At 37.5% G+C, this 18,547-nt stretch overlaps 1 protein-coding gene across 1 annotated transcript in view; it reads left to right on the top strand.

Moving 5' to 3' along the window:
- Positions 1 to 559: 559 nt before the first annotated feature.
- The window catches only part of LOC134322362 (plexin-C1-like), a 42,786-nt gene continuing 24,798 nt past the window's right edge, over positions 560 to 18,547 (top strand). Inside the window, exons 1-14 of the mRNA XM_063004057.1 lie at positions 560 to 1,480; positions 2,699 to 2,824; positions 4,737 to 4,871; positions 5,997 to 6,097; positions 8,939 to 9,044; positions 9,380 to 9,530; positions 10,652 to 10,754; positions 11,563 to 11,656; positions 13,394 to 13,432; positions 14,538 to 14,665; positions 14,758 to 14,934; positions 15,700 to 15,802; positions 16,335 to 16,517; positions 18,248 to 18,409. Coding sequence (XP_062860127.1) covers positions 560 to 1,480; positions 2,699 to 2,824; positions 4,737 to 4,871; positions 5,997 to 6,097; positions 8,939 to 9,044; positions 9,380 to 9,530; positions 10,652 to 10,754; positions 11,563 to 11,656; positions 13,394 to 13,432; positions 14,538 to 14,665; positions 14,758 to 14,934; positions 15,700 to 15,802; positions 16,335 to 16,517; positions 18,248 to 18,409 — 2,529 coding nt within the window. The remainder of the gene's footprint in view (positions 1,481 to 2,698; positions 2,825 to 4,736; positions 4,872 to 5,996; positions 6,098 to 8,938; positions 9,045 to 9,379; positions 9,531 to 10,651; positions 10,755 to 11,562; positions 11,657 to 13,393; positions 13,433 to 14,537; positions 14,666 to 14,757; positions 14,935 to 15,699; positions 15,803 to 16,334; positions 16,518 to 18,247; positions 18,410 to 18,547) is intronic.

Genomic DNA, 18,547 nt, shown 5'->3' with positions numbered 1-18,547 from the left:
AAACCTTTTAATTTAATGAAAACAGGAGCAATTTGCATAAGATAACCTTTCGAATTTGCATTTAATAGTGAGTAACTCAGTTGCCTTTATCATTATAAACAAATCTTTGTTCATGTTTATAAAAACATAACGTCAAAAAAATTTTTAACTTGAGATGAATATTTGCACTGGAAGTAGGCCTATATATATGACTGGTTTGTCTGAAGGCCTATATATCTATATACTGTCTATCTATCTATCTATCTATCTATCTATCTATCTATCTATCTATCTATCTATATATCTATCTATATATATATATATATATATATATATATATATATATATATATATATATATACGTATATATATATATATAGATATATACTGTATATATATGTTGCTTACCCACACGATATATCTACAAACTTCATTCGCATTCTTCTGATGGTGAGGATGTGATGTGTTGCAAACATGACACGGAAGTCATCAGTCACTCCCTCTTGCTCAAACAAGATTCATCAAGTAAAGCAAAAACATCCAAACTCTGGAAGATGCAGGTACCACTTTAGCATGCACAATGATAACTGCTATTTTTGGAATACTTATGATCTTAAAACATGCTATTTTTGGGATCGAGTACAACTTTGATGCTGAAATCAGACACTTTGCTGTTGGAAATGAGAAGATTTACGTTTCCACCGACTTTCAACTCTACCAGATAGGATTTGATTTATCTGAGGAAAAGCGCATAGAAATATCAAACCATTCATTTCCGAACTCACTGAATCTCTTATTGCCTTTCGAATCGAACCAAACTCTGATTGTGTGCGGAACTTCAGACTGTGGATACTGCGAGGTTCTTAATATCAGTGATATAAGCCAGACTATCTACAGAGAGAACATTTCCGTTGGACCGTTTAAGCATGAATCATCTGTTGCGTTTCTAGTGGAGTTTAATAAAGCAACAAAGGAAACATACATGCTGACTGCCAAAACCAAGGTCACAGAAGAGCCAGAGAAATACAAAAACTGTACAAACGATGTTGGTGTATTTTTACGCAACACTCTCCACTCTCAACCAGGTGAAATATTTTCCCGGAATGATGCGTCAGACGGGGCCAGCATCACCGTTGCGAAAAATGCAGTTGTTAAATGGGTAGATGGTTTCCAGACCTCTCATTACTCCTACCTTTTTGGCAACGTTAAGTCCAGTTCAAACTTAAGAGCAGTTCTCCTTAGAATGAACAACGACGTCAAAAAATCACATATGATTAAATCTACGAAGGGCGCAACATTGAGATGCTGTCAGGACAAACATCGCGCACATCTGGTGTCTTCAGCACTTATTTCATCTGATTCTTCTCTTGTGTGGACGGGAATATTCACTGCACAAGAAGCACAGAACCCAGAAAACACTGCTTTGGCTATTTACAACATCAGTAACATCAGTCTAGGAGGGATTCCTGCAGAGTTTACATGTCATCCACCATGTACCAAGGTTGGAAACATTTTAACAGCTTTCTTAAAATAAAGTTTAATTCTCTAATTCATACACTGATCAGCCATAACATTAAAATCACCTCCTTGTTTCTACACTCACTGTCTATTTTGTCAGCTCCACTTACCATATAGAAGCACTTTATAGTTCTACAATTACTGACTGTCGTCCATCTGTTTCTCTGCATGCTTTGTTAGCCCCCTTTCATGCTGTTCTTCAATGGTCAGGACCCCCACAGGACCAGCACAGAGTAGATATTATTTGGGTGGTGGATCATTCTCAGCACTGCAGTGACACTGACATGGAGGTGATGAGTTAGTATGTGTTGTGCTGGTATGAGTGGATCAGAGACAGCAATGCTGATGGAGTTTTCAAACACCTCACTGTCACTGCTAGACTGAGAATAGTCCACCAACCACAAATATCCAGCCAACAGCGCCCCGTGGGCAGCGTTCTGTGACCACTGATGAAGGTCTAGAAGATGACCAACTCAGACAGCAGCAATAGATGAGCGATCGTCTCTAACTTTACATCTACAAGTTGTACCAACTAGGTAGGAGTGTCTAATAGAGTAGACAGTGGACACAGTATTTAAAAAAACTCATACCAGCACAACCCACACTAACTCATCACCACCATGTCAGTGTAACTGCAGTGCTGAGAATGATCCACCACCTAAATAATACCTGCTCTGTGGTGGTCCTGTGGGGGTCCTGACCATTAAAGAACAGGGTGAAAGCAGGTTAAAAAGGTATGTAGAGAAATAGATGGACTACAGTTAGTAATTGTAGAACTAAAAAGTGCTTCTATATTACATTACATTTCATTACATTTTCGGCATTAAGCAGACAACTTTATCCAAAGCGATTTACAATTATGACTGAACACAATTTTGAGCAATTGAGGGTTAAGGGCCTGGGTCCAACAGTAGCAACTTGGTAGTGGTGGGGCTTAAACCGGCAACCTTCTGATTACTAGTTCAGTTTCTTAACCACTGAGCTATCACTGGTAAGTGGAGCTGATAAAATGGACAGTAAGTGTAGAAACCAGGAGGTGGTTTTATTGTTATGACTGATCGGTGTAGCTTCAAGCTGTTATTGTAGTATACTGACACTGATATTGAATAAGATATAAATGGTTTTTGCTTATGGCACTCTGTTTAGATAATGAATAAAGTTATAAACCTCTTCTAATCATCACTTTACCTTGTTTCTACAGAATGAACAAACTATATCTGAACATGCTGTGGTATTCAAGCACAATTCAATGACAGCTGTAGCAGCAGAAAAGAAAGAATCCTGGACTGTGCTCTACATTGGAACTGCAAATGGCCAGCTGATGAAAGTTTGTTTTTTGCTTTTATTTTCTGTTCCTCCTTTAAACGTCTTAACATCCTCATTGACAAAAAATATCTCTATAAATATACAGGGGTTGGACAAAATAACTGAAACACCTGGTTTTAGACCACAATAATTTATTAGTATGGTGTAGGGCCTCCTTTTGCGGCCAATACAGCGTCAATTCGTCTTGGAAATGACATATACAAGTCCTGCACAGTGGTCAGAGGGATTTTAAGCCATTCTTCTTGCAGGATAGTGGCCAGGTCACTACGTGATGCTGGTGGAGGAAAACGTTTCCTGACTCGCTTCTCCAAAACACCCCAAAGTGGCTCAATAATATTTAGATCTGGTGACTGTGCAGGCCATGGGAGATGTTCAACTTCACTTTCATGTTCATCAAACCAATCTTTCACCAGTCTTGCTGTGTGTATTGGTGCATTGTCATCCTGATACACGGCACCGCCATTGGATGCACATGGTCCTCCAGAATGGTTCGGTAGTCCTTGGCAGTGACGCGCCCATCTAGCACAAGTATTGGGCCAAGGGAATGCCATGATATGGCAGCCCAAACCATCACTGATCCACCCCCATGCTTCACTCTGGGCATGCAACAGTCTGGGTGGTATGCTTCTTTGGGGCTTCTCCACACCGTAACTTTCCCGGATGTGGGGAAAACAGTAAAGGTGGACTCATCAGAGAACAATACATGTTTCACATTGTCCACAGCCCAAGATTTGCGCTCCTTGCACCATTGAAACCGACGTTTGGCATTGGCACGAGTGACCAAAGGTTTGGCTATAGCAGCCCGGCCGTGTATATTGACCCTGTGGAGCTCCCAACGGACAGTTCTGGTGGAAACAGGAGAGTTGAGGTGCACATTTAATTCTGCCGTGATTTGGGCAGCCGTGGTTTGATGTTTTTTGGATACAATCCGGGTTAGCACCCGAACATCCCTTTCAGACAGCTTCCTCTTGCGTCCACAGTTAATCCTGTTGGATGTGGTTTGTCCTTCTTGGTGGTATGCTGACATTACCCTGGATACCGTGGCTCTTGATACATCACAAAGACTTGCTGTCTTGGTCACAGATGCGCCAGCAAGACGTGCACCAACAATTTGTTCTCTTTTGAACTCTGGTATGTCACCCATAATGTTGTGTGCATTGCAATATTTTGAGCAAAACTGTGCTCTTACCCTGCTAATTGAACCTTCACACTCTGCTCTTACTGGTGCAATGTGCAATTAATGAAGATTGGCCACCAGACTGGTCCAATTTAGCCATGAAACCTCCCACACTAAAATGACAGGTGTTTCAGTTTCATTGTCCAACCCCTGTATATCACAGTTATTACAGGATTTTGTGATTTCAGTAATTGCATTATTAGTTCTAGTACTGTGGACTACACAAGAATTGTATGTCCCTTTCTTGCATTTTATTCAGGAGGTAAATAAAACAATGAATTTTGGTAGCATTGAGCTTTCCCATTCCTTTTTCTAATGCTGTCTGCTCATGTTTGACATGATTTTAAGTGACTATTGTAACTGAAATTTTCTTAAATAAGGTCTTCATTAGGAACTAGGGCTGGCTCTATACCACTTTTTTATGTCCGATACCAATACTGCAAATTATCTGCTGATTATCTGCGAAAGTTCTGCGAATTATCCGATACCTTCATTCCTCCTCTCAAACAACTAAGCAGTAATAATACATCGGATCGGATTACATGTTTTTTTTTTCCAATATCCGATCCAGTGAGTTGGGCCAATATCGGACCGATACCAGTATCGGATTGGTGCCAGCCCTATTAGGAACCAGTAGTATAATAGTAAAGCAGAACCTACTGCAGAGTTTGTCGTTTTTACTTAGTAATGTAAAAAAAACAATACTTAACAGATATCCATTATGTTTGTATTACAGCTTGTGCTTGATGGGGCTTATAGAACTGACTGTGCAACAGTGCTGTACAAATCCAATGATGACATGGTGGTGTTTCCAAGAATGTACTTTAAACCGGGGAACCATGAATACATCTACATTGCTTTGCAAAATCGAGTGAGTCTTAGAATCCTATGAAGTTGTGTAGAAGTAATGAAAATATGTACACTAAATATACAGTCTGCTTCAGAATTAGCCTTGTTCTGAACCAGCACGACGAAATCGTCCTAGAAGAGAGGTTACATGCATTGAATGTTGCAGATATGGGCAGCATGAAGACGTGAGTGACTTTGATAAGGGACTTTGATAAATTGTTATGGCCAACTGAGTTGAAGTGTCTCAAAATCAGCAAGGCGATTACAAGCAACCTTAGTGAGTACCCTCCAACAGTGGGTCAGGAAGGAGCCACCAGGAGGTGGTTGGGCAGCCAAGACTCATTTGAGCCAGATAACCTGAAGGCTATGGTCTCTGTTACGAAGAGCCACTTGTGCCTCCAATGTGGAACAGTCATGTGGATGGTTGGGCACACGTTCATTGACACCAGAATGCACTGTAGCACGATCCAGCCAGTAACTTACAGAAGCTGAAGAACCTGCTGTTAATGTACTGGCGAGATATCCTTTTACTCCTTTAGACATCTTGTTGAATACATGTCCCCTAGATCAGTGTTGTTTTTACAGCATATTAGGCAGGTGGTCCTAATGTTTTATATGCCAAAAAAAAAACAATTTACTAGTGTTCTCAGCCTTTCAACACACACTGTAGAAGCCTGCTACATGTGTTCTGCTAATTTCAATTCTAAATTCAAACATTTTTGGAAAACGTTTGGGTGGCCAAAGCCTACAATGGATTGGTGAATGGACTGATTTGTTCCGTTTTCTGGTGAAGCTGGAGACATAAAACAATTGATGAAAATGAAATGACATAAAAAAAAAACCCCAAAAATATATTTTTTTACATTTTGTTTGTCAGAAATTTGTAAGAGTTAAATGGGTTTATTTTAAACAATTTATTGTATTAAAACTTACTCTACTTTACATTTTTTAGAGTAGATTCATTTTATCTAAGCTTAGCTTTGTCTTATGACCATTTTTACCAATTTTACCAGGTGTGTCCATCATTCTAGAGCTGACAGTAAAAATACATATTTATAATGGATCTGAGACAATTACACCTGTGTAACTCTGACATTATACTTGTTTACATAATTTATACTGCATACATTTTGTGTGTTCCTTTAAGGCAAGAAGGGTGGCAGTGACTCAGTGTGCTACAAAAAGCAATTTGAGAGATTGCATTGCCAGTGAGGACCCGTTCTGTGGCTGGTGTGTGAAATTAAACAGGTAAATCACTTAGCTGTTGTAATGTTGCATTCTCATTTACACACATATGTCACTTCATGAAATCAGTTAATCGTTGCCTTTTAGGTGTTTATGGTCATGGTTTTACAATGATAGTTGCCTCTTTGTGTACTGTGAGAATGTCAGAAAAAAACATTAACAAAATGCACAATGAGCTTTACTTGTGCTGGGTAATGCATTAGTTTAATACAGTAGCATTCTAACACCAATCATGTTTTTAGTTTTTGGCAGTGCCAACCTCCTGCACAGGAGACAATTGGCTGTGTCTGTGGTTGAGGCTAGGGCAGATAAGCTACCATTCCTTTGGTGCTGCAGCAGCAACTCCAACTGTGTGGTTGAGGTGCCAGTGGATTTTATAAGCTGTGAAAGAATACTGAGGGAGGAGCATGGTTGCTTAGGATCACCCACTAGCCAGTGTAAAAATAGAGCCAGTGTAGAGAAAACAGCAGATGTAACCAAAGTGCACAGGGAAAATTGGTATAGAAACGAGAAAAAGAATGCAAACTGGTTGTCATTAAGGCTCAACCCACAATTCTGTGACAACCAAGTTCGTAGAACAAGAGTGAAGAGATGAGATGCAGGTGATTGACAGTTAAGAACAACTGGTATGTCATTAATTCCCCAAAAAAACAGCATGGCAAACCGTTGAATAGTCTAGTTTAACAGAGGACAAGATTTTGCTTAGTAATGATCTTTTATTCTTCTTGTTAATGCATTTTTTTAAATGGGAATTGTAAATAATATTGTGAAAAAAATTAGGGAATTTAAAGAAATTTCTGTGTAGGTCAAGGCCCTACAACGACATTGTTAAATGTGCAAAACCAATGTTAAGTGTGTGTGACTTTTGAGCCCTCAGACGGCATTGCGTGAGAAACCACCATGATACTATGATATTAAACTCTGTAACACAAAAACCATAATTTTTAAGCCATAATCAATCAATATCATGCAGAAGTGTTGTGATGTTATCTGGGCTGTGGCTAAACTCTTTTTGTTAAATTGTACAAACGATTCCAGCTTTTCCAATAATAAGCTTTGTACATCTTAATCACCACTATACAGTGGGGCCAAAAAGTATTTAGTCAGCCACTGATTGTGCAGGTTCTCCTACTTAGAAAGATGAGAGAGGTCTGTAATTTTCATCATAGGTACACTTCAACTATGAGAGACAAAATGAGAAAAAAAAAATCCAGGAAATCACATTGTAGGATTTTTAAAGAATTTATTTGTAAATTATGGTGGAAAATAAGTATTTGGTCAATAACAAAAGTTCAACTCAATACTTTGTAACATAACCTTTGTTGGCAGTGACAGAGGTCAAACGTTTCCTGTAAGTCTTCACCAGGTTTGCACACACTGTAGCTGGTATTTTGGCCCATTCCTCCATGCAGATCTCCTCTAGAGCAGTGATGTTTTGGGGCTGTCGCTGGGCAACACGGACTCCACAAATTTTCTATGGGGTTGAGGTCTGGAGACTGGCTAGGCCACTCCAGGACCTTGAAATGCTTTTTACGGAGCCACTCCTTCGTGGCCCGAGCAGTGTGTTTGGGATCATTGTCATGCTGGAAGACCCAGCCACATTCCATCTTCAATGCTCTCACTGATGGAAGGAGGTTTTGGCTTAAAATCTCATGATACATGGCCCCGTTTATTCTTCCCTTAACACGGATCAGTCGTCCTGTCCCCTTTGCAGAAGAACAGCCCCAAAGCATGATGTTTCCACCCCCATGCTTCACAGTAGCTATGGTGTTCTTGGGTTCTTCTTCTTCCTCCAAACACGACGAGTTGAGTTTTTACCAAAAAGTTCCATTTTGGTTTCATCTGACCACATGATATTCTCCCAGTCCTCTTCTGGATCATCCATATGCTCTCTGGCAGACGGGCCTGGACATGTACTGGCTTAAGCAGGGGGACACGCCTGGCACAGCAGGATTTGAGTCCCTCTCGGCGTAGTGTGTTACTGATGGTAGCCTTTGTTACTTTGGTCCCAGCTCTCTGCAGGTCATTCATCAGGTCCCTCCGTGTAGTTCTGGGATTTTTGCTCACCGTTCTCATGATCATTTTGACCCCACGGGATGAGATCTTGACCCTCAATGGTCTTGTATGTCTTCCATTTTCTTACAATTGCTCCCACAGTTTATTTATTCACACCAACCTGCTTGCCTATTGTAGATTCACTCTTCCCAGCCTGGTGCAGGTCTACAATTTTCTTCCTGGTGTCCTTCGATAGCTCTTTGGTCTTGTCCATGGTTGAGTTTGGAGTCTGACTGTTTGAGGCTGTGGACAGGTGTCTTTTATACAGATAACGAGGTCAAACAGGTGCCATTAATACAGGTAACGAGTGTAGGACAGAAGAGCTTCTTAAAGAAGAAGTTACAGGTCTGTGAGAGCCAGAAATCTTGCTTGTTTGTTATTGACCAAATACTTATTTTCCACCATAATTTACAAATAAATTCTTTAAAAATCCTACAATGTGATTTCCTGGATTTTTTTTTTCTCATTTTGTCTCTCATAGTTGAAGTGTACCTATGATGAAAATTACAGACCTCTCTCATCTTTCTAAGTAGGAGAACTTGCACAATCAGTGGCTGACTAAATACTTTTTGACCCCACTGTATAATCTTAAAAGCTGCTTTAAAATTACCCTTTTAAATGACTAGTCTTAGTATTACATTTGACTTCCATATACCCTGTAAAGAGTACTGCCACAGGTGTCTTGTAGAACTTTCTTTTCAGATCAGTGCATGAGTTCTTAATGGTTACCAGGTCTGCCATGTAATCACACAGCATCCACTGATTCCTTTTCTCATTTTGCACCTACAGTTGCTCTATCCAAAATAAGTGTCCAGACTCTTCTTGGCTGTCCATTCCTAATCATTTCAAACAGAAAGAGCTGCTCTCTTTTCAAGTGGCTGTGGACTCTGAACAGGTATAAAGCAAAGAGTTATACAGTATAACCTAACATTAAAGATGAGAAAAATCACTGCATGTTTAGCTCTGGTAATTGTCTATCAATGTTTAACTATACTAACACAAAGTTGAATATTACCATAAAACCACTGTATATTTTAGATGATATTAGCAAAGAGTTAGCAAAGAAAATGTTATATTATGTTACTATTATGTTTGACTAGCTAACTAATAATGTTACCTTGGCTAAAAGATGTAGCCTACATTATAAGCTAGTCACATAGTGCATTAAAACAAATTTGATACTTGGTCTATATTTTAGTGACCACTTAACTGATTATTATCCTCTCTCAGGTTAATCTGAATCTCCAGCTTAACATAAACAGCACACAAAGACCTTCCTTAACATGCACATTTGAGACTGGAAGTAACATCCTGTGTAATGCAACTGCAGACTTCCCCAATTGCAACTGCAGTTTCTCCAGCAAACAACTGTTCCTTGATGGTCAGTATTTTTTCAGTTCTTATGAAGGAACTTCCTTTATTTTTATCACACTAACAAACTGGAACAGTTTAAGAGAGTATTCTTCTAAGGCACAATGAATACATTGGATGTGGATGCTGCATCCACTGGATATTTCACTTAAAACGGATAGTTCCGGTCCTAAAATCTGATTGGCTGAGCCGCGTTCGAAGCCGTTGTAAAATCCCCGATAAACGCACACCTATGACCACCTCACATCATTCCATATTAATACGCCACTGAAAAGAAAAAGTGAATGTTATGTTCGCCCTCATGTTGCCTAGCAACACTGTTAACGGACTACGTGATTTCGCGGAAGAATGCTTTTTGTAAGTGTTTTTGTAAATAAAAACATTTATTTATTGAACATTGTTGTATTTTATTATATTTTATGTTGACCGCCGTTTTATAAAAGCTATAAGCCACTCGAGACCGTGCGTTACTGCTATGATTTTATCACGGGGAAAGACGTTTTAGGCACTCCGCTTCGCGTCGTCTCGTGGCTTATTGCTTTAGTAAGTTACAGTCAGCCTGCCTGCTACTATTGTACTGATGTTAGTGATCAGCATCTATACATATTTACCAGTTTAAGACTAATAAAATAAATTTTTTGTTGTCTAGCATTATTAGCATGCAAGCTAGCAGGCTGGTAGTATGTGTTATGGTGTCAGTATCTATAGACTAGGTTTTTTTAAATCAACTACAGGGCCCCAGAACACATGCTCTTCAGCCCCACCAGCTGTGCCGTAGTGACACTGTAAACCCACACTGTCTAGTTCTCATGTCATGACATTCAAAACAATGACTTGCCTGACTTGACTTGATTTAATCAATGTATTAATGACTTTTGTAAACATTTCTGAGCAAAAACAACATGCTCTTTTAGTTTTTTTTTTTACTTATTTAGATTAAGTATTTTTATGATTTATGGTATAAAAGTGTTCTTTTAAAAATAGCAAAGTTACTTTTATAATATCAATATGTTTATTTTTTGTTAAGCTGAAAGTTATTTATTTTTATTTAAAATGATTTTCTCTGTACCTTTCTATAAATGATTATTTTCTCTATTACTGATCATGTGAAAGTGTCTTTTGCATATCTAGAAAATGCAGTCAGAGTGAAAGTTTGTACTGGAGAGCAGACACTTACAGAGACCCTGACACTGAGAAACTGCCCAAACATAAATATAGCATCAAATTATTCGAGGTAAGGAGATACCTTATGACATAATGTACCTTATGTAATTTTACAATATTTAATTCCTAAAATACTGCTATTAAAACAAAAAAAATCTAATTAACAAATATTGTCAGCATTTTCAGTACTTACCTTGCTACAGTAAGTACTGAAAGTACAGTAAGTATGGGAGCTTTTTCAGTACTTAGCTTGCTACAGTAAGTACTGAAAGTACAGTAAGTATGGGTGGCACCGTGGCTCAGTGGGTAGCACTGTCTCCTTACAGCAAGAAAGTCCTGGGTTCAATCCCTAAGTGGGGCGGTCCGGGTCCTTTCTGTATGGAGTTTACATGTTCTCCCTGTGTCTATGTGGGTTTCCCTTAGGAGCTCCAGTTTCCTCCCACAGACAAAAGACATGCAATTAGGGTGAATTGGAGATACTAAATTGTCCATGACTGTGTTTGACATTAAGGACTTGACCTGATGAATCATGTGTAACCAATAACTACTGTTCCTGCCTGTCCCCTAAATGAAGGTTTAAGTAAATACATTCACTTAAAAACATCAGCTTTAGCCGGCATTAAGCAAATATAGCAACTAAGAAGAATGCTAAAATTATTGGGTTAAAAACTGTTCAATGCAATATTAAAGCATGGAAGAGAAGTGGTGAACTATCAACTTCGTGGAAGAAATGTGATGGAAAAATCTTTTTAATTATTGTGAGCATAGATAAATGTATCCAATTAGCTGATTCGTATTTTCACCTATACTGCTGCAGACCTCAGTTTATTCATTTTTTAGCCATATGTCTTGTTCAGCTCTGTGTATTTTATATGTAGGTGTGCAGCCTGTGTTTCAGCTGGGTGTCAGTGGTTCCCCAGTAATCAGACATGCTCCTGGTCTGCTGTATTTGCACCAAACATTCACAAGCAGGTAAGACTGAATTAAATCAAGTGAAAATGTTGTGAAAGTTTTTTCTTTCCTGTAGCAATATTGTGTTATCTTTTCAATCCTTATAATCACATAACGGTTACTATCTAAAGTTTACTACTTTCATAAAGCCATATCATGTTTATTAAGCTACAATACGTATTTGAAAGTATTAGGTTGTTCTTGCAATGTTGTGTGCCAGCATAGATTGCTTACTATATTAATACACATTCTTTCTTTCAACAATCTTTCTTTTTTTTCACAACAATGTTGTGTATTTTGTTATATCTTAAAAGGGATGCTCTTTTAACAGAGGAGATATTGCTCAAGCTGAACACCACTAAACAGAGACTATACTACACACATACTAAACACACAGACCTAAATCACTATGAAAAACACAGATGGGAAATGGCAAAAACAAGACACATGCACACTTGCACAAGAACATTTGCATAACACTAAGTTAAGATAAATAATTGATGTCAGTGCACCAACAAAACAATATGATGTCTAAATGATACCCAAAATCTAAAAGAAACACATTACCCAATGTAAATTTGGTGAAATTTAAACCTTGTGTCATGCAGCTAGCATCACTCTCCGTGCTGGCTGAGTAGTACCGTGACTATCACACACCCTATCCAATATGCACATAGTCGCCGGCCAAATTTTTTCACCTGCCTGCAATGGGGTCTCAGAAAGAGCTGCACACTAAGCTCTCCAGATAATCAGTGGTAGTGCAAGAGCCTTCACCAGACAGCAGAAGTTGCAGTTGTTGTAGGGCAGTTGTAGCCTAGCAGTTGAGGTACTGGACTAGTAATCAGAAGGTTACAGGTTCAAGCCCCACCAGTGCCAGGCTGCCACTGTTGGGCCCAGCTGACATTTAAATTTGGATCCCAGCGGTGGTTTAGTGCACAATTGGAAACTATTTTGATGCATCACAGGTACATAGAGCATGCTGGTTAGGCATGGCACATATTTAGGTTTATTAAAACCACTGTGGTCCAGACAATGTTTAGATCCTATATTAGATTTGGATAAACTTAGATTAGATTTAAAGAGAGAGAGAGAGAGAGAGAGTACTTTTTAAGTGTCTGAGCAACTGCTAATAGAAGTAAGATTTATATTTGTAAAGGGGATGTCAAATGTGTGAAAACTGAAACTTGTTTTTTAAGGTTACTTTTAATTGTCACAAAAGCTGACAGAGGTGATTTATATTGCACCAAAAGGTCTATTGTATCAGGTTAAAATAGAGAACATATAACAATTTGCATATTTCATCCATGTTTATGTTTTCTTTAAGAATGACTTCTTCTTTAATGGGAATTACAGAGGAAATGCTTAGTGGTTCTTGGAGATTTTGGTTAGATCAGATTGGTTAGATTAGGGCACTACTTGACCTCAAATATTTAGAACACTAAACTAAAGCATTGATTTTAGGCTAGGTGACCAAAACATCATTAAATAATGTTAGGTCAAAAACTGAAAAAAAGAACAAAATGATAAATTTAGGTTGGTGCTCTACAAGGTGGTTCTTATACATAGCTGATGTTACAGAACAGAGGGTATAGTACACTTTTCTCAAATAATATTTGTTTTCATAATTTAACAGGATAACTTAATAGCCAAAGCAATCCATAATCACATTTTAGTGTGTTTTTAGTGATTTAAACAAATTTCAAGGGACAATTAATATCGATTTGTGTTATGCAATGACCGATTTTCTTACCTATGCAGAACATATGTGAGGAAACACTTCTTGAGAGCACGTACATGGTAAGTGCTAATATTTAGCAATGTCTGAATAACTATTATTACAAGGAAGTGTAAAATGAAATGACTTTCTATTTATCAGGTTTCAGGCAATTTAAATGTAATAAATTAACTTTGACACATCTAATAGTTTTACCATCATGTTTTGTTATTTAGCTTTAACACAGCAGTTTTTAAACATTTGTCACTACATGTCACTACACCATTGTTGCATTGCAATGGCCGGCTGCACAGATGGGTCAGCTTTCTCCAGTCTTCTCTGTCTTGTGTCACCTGTAGCAGACTAGCCCCTGATAATGCCAGTCCAGCTTATTCTTGGTCTTCTTTGTCTTTTGAGCCCTTTCACAAGTCCTGTTATAACACTGCCTTCAATGTTGTCATGTGGCCAAAGTACAAAACGCATTTAAAGAAAAAGTTAAGACATTTTGTACAACCAAAAAAAAGAAAAAAAAGAAACTGTGATTAGTTAATTCTCTTAAAACTTTTTTTAACTGACAAAATGGGCTCAGAGTATTTCAGAAAATTAACACAGTTTACCGCTGCATCAGGAAAAGCCATACATCAATTCTGTGCAGAAATGCTTCAGACTTCTTTGGACCCAAACTTCAGATTGTCTAAAAGTTAGTGGAAACATTTGCTGTTGTCCCCGGTTTCCCTTGTTTTCGAGAAAAATGGATGTCAAGTTGTCTTTGCCAAAGATGAAAAGGACCATCTAGACTGTTATCAGTGAAAGGTGCAAAAAAAACATTTGACATGGTATGGGAGTGCACCAGTGCCCATTTCATGGGTGACTTGCATATGTGTAACATAGCCTTAGCATGTAACACGAGAGAACCATGCCCCTATTTCTGTATTTTATCACTTCTCAGACCAGACCATAGTAGTCACTGTTGCAGTGGCAGGAAGGTTATAACCCATTTAGCCTTTCCTTTCTTAGACCCTTTTTGAGCACACAGCCAGCTCAATTATCCTCAGATATATTCTTAACCATCTTTGCTGAGAGTGCCAATAATCATGGAGCTATTGGCCGGTTATATACAATAACTGTGTAACATGATAAAACTATTTTAAGATATAAAAGGACTGTAACATTTATTGTCTTTATTAGCCCAAGATACTCTCCTTGAAGCCTAATGAAGTCTCCTTTCTTGGCAAAAACAATGCAAAAATAGAAGGAGAAAATCTGGAACTGGTTGAAAGAATTCGCATCCAGACCTTCACAAACTGCAGTAAGGAGTAAGTGTTACTGAATGTGTGTGTGCGTGTGTTTAATTAAATAGTTTAGAGGTGTAAATCATTTTTTGTGTATTCTGTGTTTTTTATACCAGGGTTCCAGTGTTACAGCGCTCCAATGACACTCTGACGTTCCATATTCCAAACGGAAATAAAGAAACTGTAAACGTGTGTTTAGTGACAGTGGGTGGACGTTGTCATAGCAATGCCACCATTACATTTAGATCGCTGCCCACCTGTAATGATTTGAATCCTAATGTCACCTGGTCCAGGTAGAGCACAGACTAAAACATCTTAACATTCTTAGTAAAAAAGCCAGATCATAATCAGTGTATAACTATCAGCTATAGCATTAATACTCTTGACAAGTGAAGTGAATAACATTGATTATCTTATTGCAGTGGTGTCTGTCAAAGGATGAGATATATTAGGCAGCTAGTGAATGGCCAGTTCTTGAAATTGATTGTCACTTTGCAACCTGACCATGAGCTCATTGGAAATCCTATTTCCAAACCATGGGGATTAATAATATTATGTAGATTTCAGACAAAGTGAAACATATTTCATTTATTTAAGGTAATAAAGCTGCCGATATGCATACAACCCTAATTTAGAAGTGTTTTTTAGATTTTTTTGTAGAAGCTATTTTATTAAACTTTTACAGTTGGCTTGGACTCCAAATTACCTTTTGAAGACAAGCAATTTGGGTTACATTTCTTATGTAGCAGCACACTGAAGCACTTACCACAGAGAAAGAAAATAGGTCATGAGGCAAGTTTCTTGTGTTGCCACTATTATGTGGCAGGTTTGGAGATTGAGAAAGTCACTTCCTGCAAACTTTATGTTAAACAGTAGTTTCACTTCTCCTTCCATATGTTAACTAATGCTTAAGAAACACATCTGCCAGTTAAGTGGAATTGAAATCAGCATTTTGTTTTCACTTAATGTATCTATTTTAGATTAAAATAATTATTTTAAAGTAGCTAAGAACCCCTAAGAATTCTGTGCCTGAATTGATGTGTAACATTTTCTTTTAGTGGCCAAAGAAAGATCTTTGTGTTGGGAACCAATCTAGAGTTTGTGGATGCAGTTATTATTCATCCATCTTCTAAAGCAATCACCCTAAACAAGACATACAAGGTATGAAAGTGTGCATACATAGGATGGGACAGAATACTTTAAACATGCATTTACGGCTGAAAACTGACATGTCTAGGGATACATACAAAAGGTTCAATATTAATTTATTAAAAAAAGAAATAAAATATAATTGTATATTGTATATACTACACACACATTGCAGTGTACACAAAGAAGTGGTCAGGTAAGACAGTTTAAATCTTGTAAGCAGAGCCATAATGATGTACATAGGTACAGATACAAGTCCCATATAAAAAAACTACAGAAGCATGAACTGGTTCTTTAAATGTAGAACTGGCTTTGAAGATATGTAAATGCCTTGTGAAAGGTAGTGCAACTGGGAACTGGATACATACATTTTGGGCCAATGCAATATGAAAAACAATGCAAAACAAAAAACATTCAAAAACAAACTGATAAACAAATGCAACACATTGTATAAAAATACATTTTGTTTACTTAGCACAATGAACATAACATACATTCATTATTCATGTTAATACAGCCTGCATTATTTTTGACTCTCTTTCAGCCATTTTGGTTCCACACTCATGAACAAAAAGAATTCAGAGATGCTGGGCCATTTAATATTTTATTCCAAGTGGCAAACTCAACACCAGTAGTCTGTGCTGTTAATCTTTCCTACCACCCAGACCCAGAATTCATCAGCTTCGACACCTCTAAAGTAGGCAACATTGTGCAAGTCAACATACAGGTAAGGCTTAATTTCTTGTAAAGTTCCAGAACATAGATAGTTATAACAGCAAAGTATGCAATTATTCTGATTAATTTGTAGCACTTCATTCCATGGTGAAATTACAAAAATGGGTAGTACTTTGGTGTAGCATGTGGTGTGGGCAAGTTTTCCACAGCTCCAGGGTCCTGGGGACATTGGTTCAGCTCTTGTCCTGGTCACTGTCTGTAAAAAGGTTTATATGTTCACCCCCCTTCCATGTGGGTGTCCTTTAGATACTACAGTTGTGCTTGAAAGTTTGTGAATCCTTTAGAATTTTCTATATTTCTGCATAAATATAACCTAAGACATCATCAGATTTTCACACGTCCTAAAAGTAGATAAAGAGAACCCAGTTAAACAAATGAGACAAAAATATTATACTTGGTCATTTATTTATTGAGGAAAACGATCCAATATTACATATTTGTGAGTGGCAAAAGTATGTGAACCTTTGCTTTCAGTAGCTGGTGTGACCCCCCTTTGCAGCAATAACTGCAACTAAACGTTTCCGGTAACTGTTGATCAGTCCTGCACACCGACTTGTAGTTTGAGTAACTACAAAAGTGGCTTTCTGTCCAGTGTTTACTGTCCAGTGTGTTTAGCTTTGAGTTTAGTGCTTTAGGGTGGTTTAGGATCAAGGATCAAGAACGAGGATGAATTAACAAATAAATAATGATTATGAAATAAGGCCTGGTGTGTTAAACCTGCCTTATTGTGTTGAAAATAATTGAAAATAAATGTGTTTAATTATTGGTTTAATACACAACATGATCAAAGGTATTCCAACATATTTTATAATAAAACTTTAGCCACATCTATGTTAATGACATAGCTTTGTATGGCACAATATGCCAGAAATATTTCTATTAGAAAAATGGGAGCATAGAGCAAATGCACCATTACCAACAGTACAGTAAGTTGAAGATAAATAATGGTCTAGAGCTACTTTTAATAGTTTTGGGGAATCCCAATGCCATATAATGACATTATAGAGCAGTGGACCTCACTTTAAATCACAGATACAATATGGTTGTTTGATTTGAGATAGCTGATTTAAGATGATACAATGTATTATTATTAGTTATTTAGTGTCTTGTGTAATTGCTACTTTTGTAAGAAAAAACTATTTAGGAATGACAAAGTATGGTGTTTTTATTAAAAAAAATACTTTAATATTAATATTATGCCTTCTTTTGTGGCTTTCAAGTTTTTTGTATCTGAGCATCACTGTTTTGTGATGAAATTTTGTGTTACATTGAGTGTGCCCAATTTAAGGCCCATACAATAATAATGTGCTGAATTTGGTGTGAAAAAAACTAAACAATCATGAACACAGCCTTTAGGAAAAACAAAAAATCTGACTGTAAATGGTGTTGTGGTGTTTATATACATCTGTCCATGTAATGTATACCAAAAATAAATGATCATCATCACCATTACATTTATCCTGCTGCAAATTCTTAATTTATCATTTAAATGCTTCTAAATCAAACATAGTGAATGTAATGTGTTGTAGATATATTCAATAATATATTGAATTGGCTATTGTTTTTATAACAATATTGGCACATCTGGTTGAAAGAATGCAGTGCTTATAGCTGGACCTGTACTTCAGAATCAGCCCAGACATCATTGTGGTTAAATTTGAGATATCAATATATTTATTTTAAAAATCTTCTTTTTTTCCTCTTCCATTTCCACTTCTATAGAAAAAGGAAGACAAGTTGAAAATGACTGAAGATGACCTAGAAGTGTGGGGATCACAAAAGGGCAAAAAGTCATTTCGTTGTGTAATAAAAGAGGCTAAGTCCAGTGCAATTATCTGTACAATTTCAGTAAATGAAAGTGAAGTTGAGATCGACTCACTTAAGGTATGTCTTATCAAACTGCTTTTGCTTTAGCATTAAGTGTTATGACATACTAAGATAAGATAAGATAATCCTTTATTAGTCCCACAGTGGGGAAATTCATATTGTTGCAGCAGCGAAGGGATAGTACAGCACTCAGTA

Source organism: Trichomycterus rosablanca, chromosome 1 (assembly GCF_030014385.1).
Source record: "Trichomycterus rosablanca isolate fTriRos1 chromosome 1, fTriRos1.hap1, whole genome shotgun sequence".
NCBI lineage: Eukaryota > Metazoa > Chordata > Actinopteri > Siluriformes > Trichomycteridae > Trichomycterus > Trichomycterus rosablanca.
Note: the sequence above shows the minus strand (reverse complement) of the source record. Positions and strands in the feature narration are given on the sequence as shown.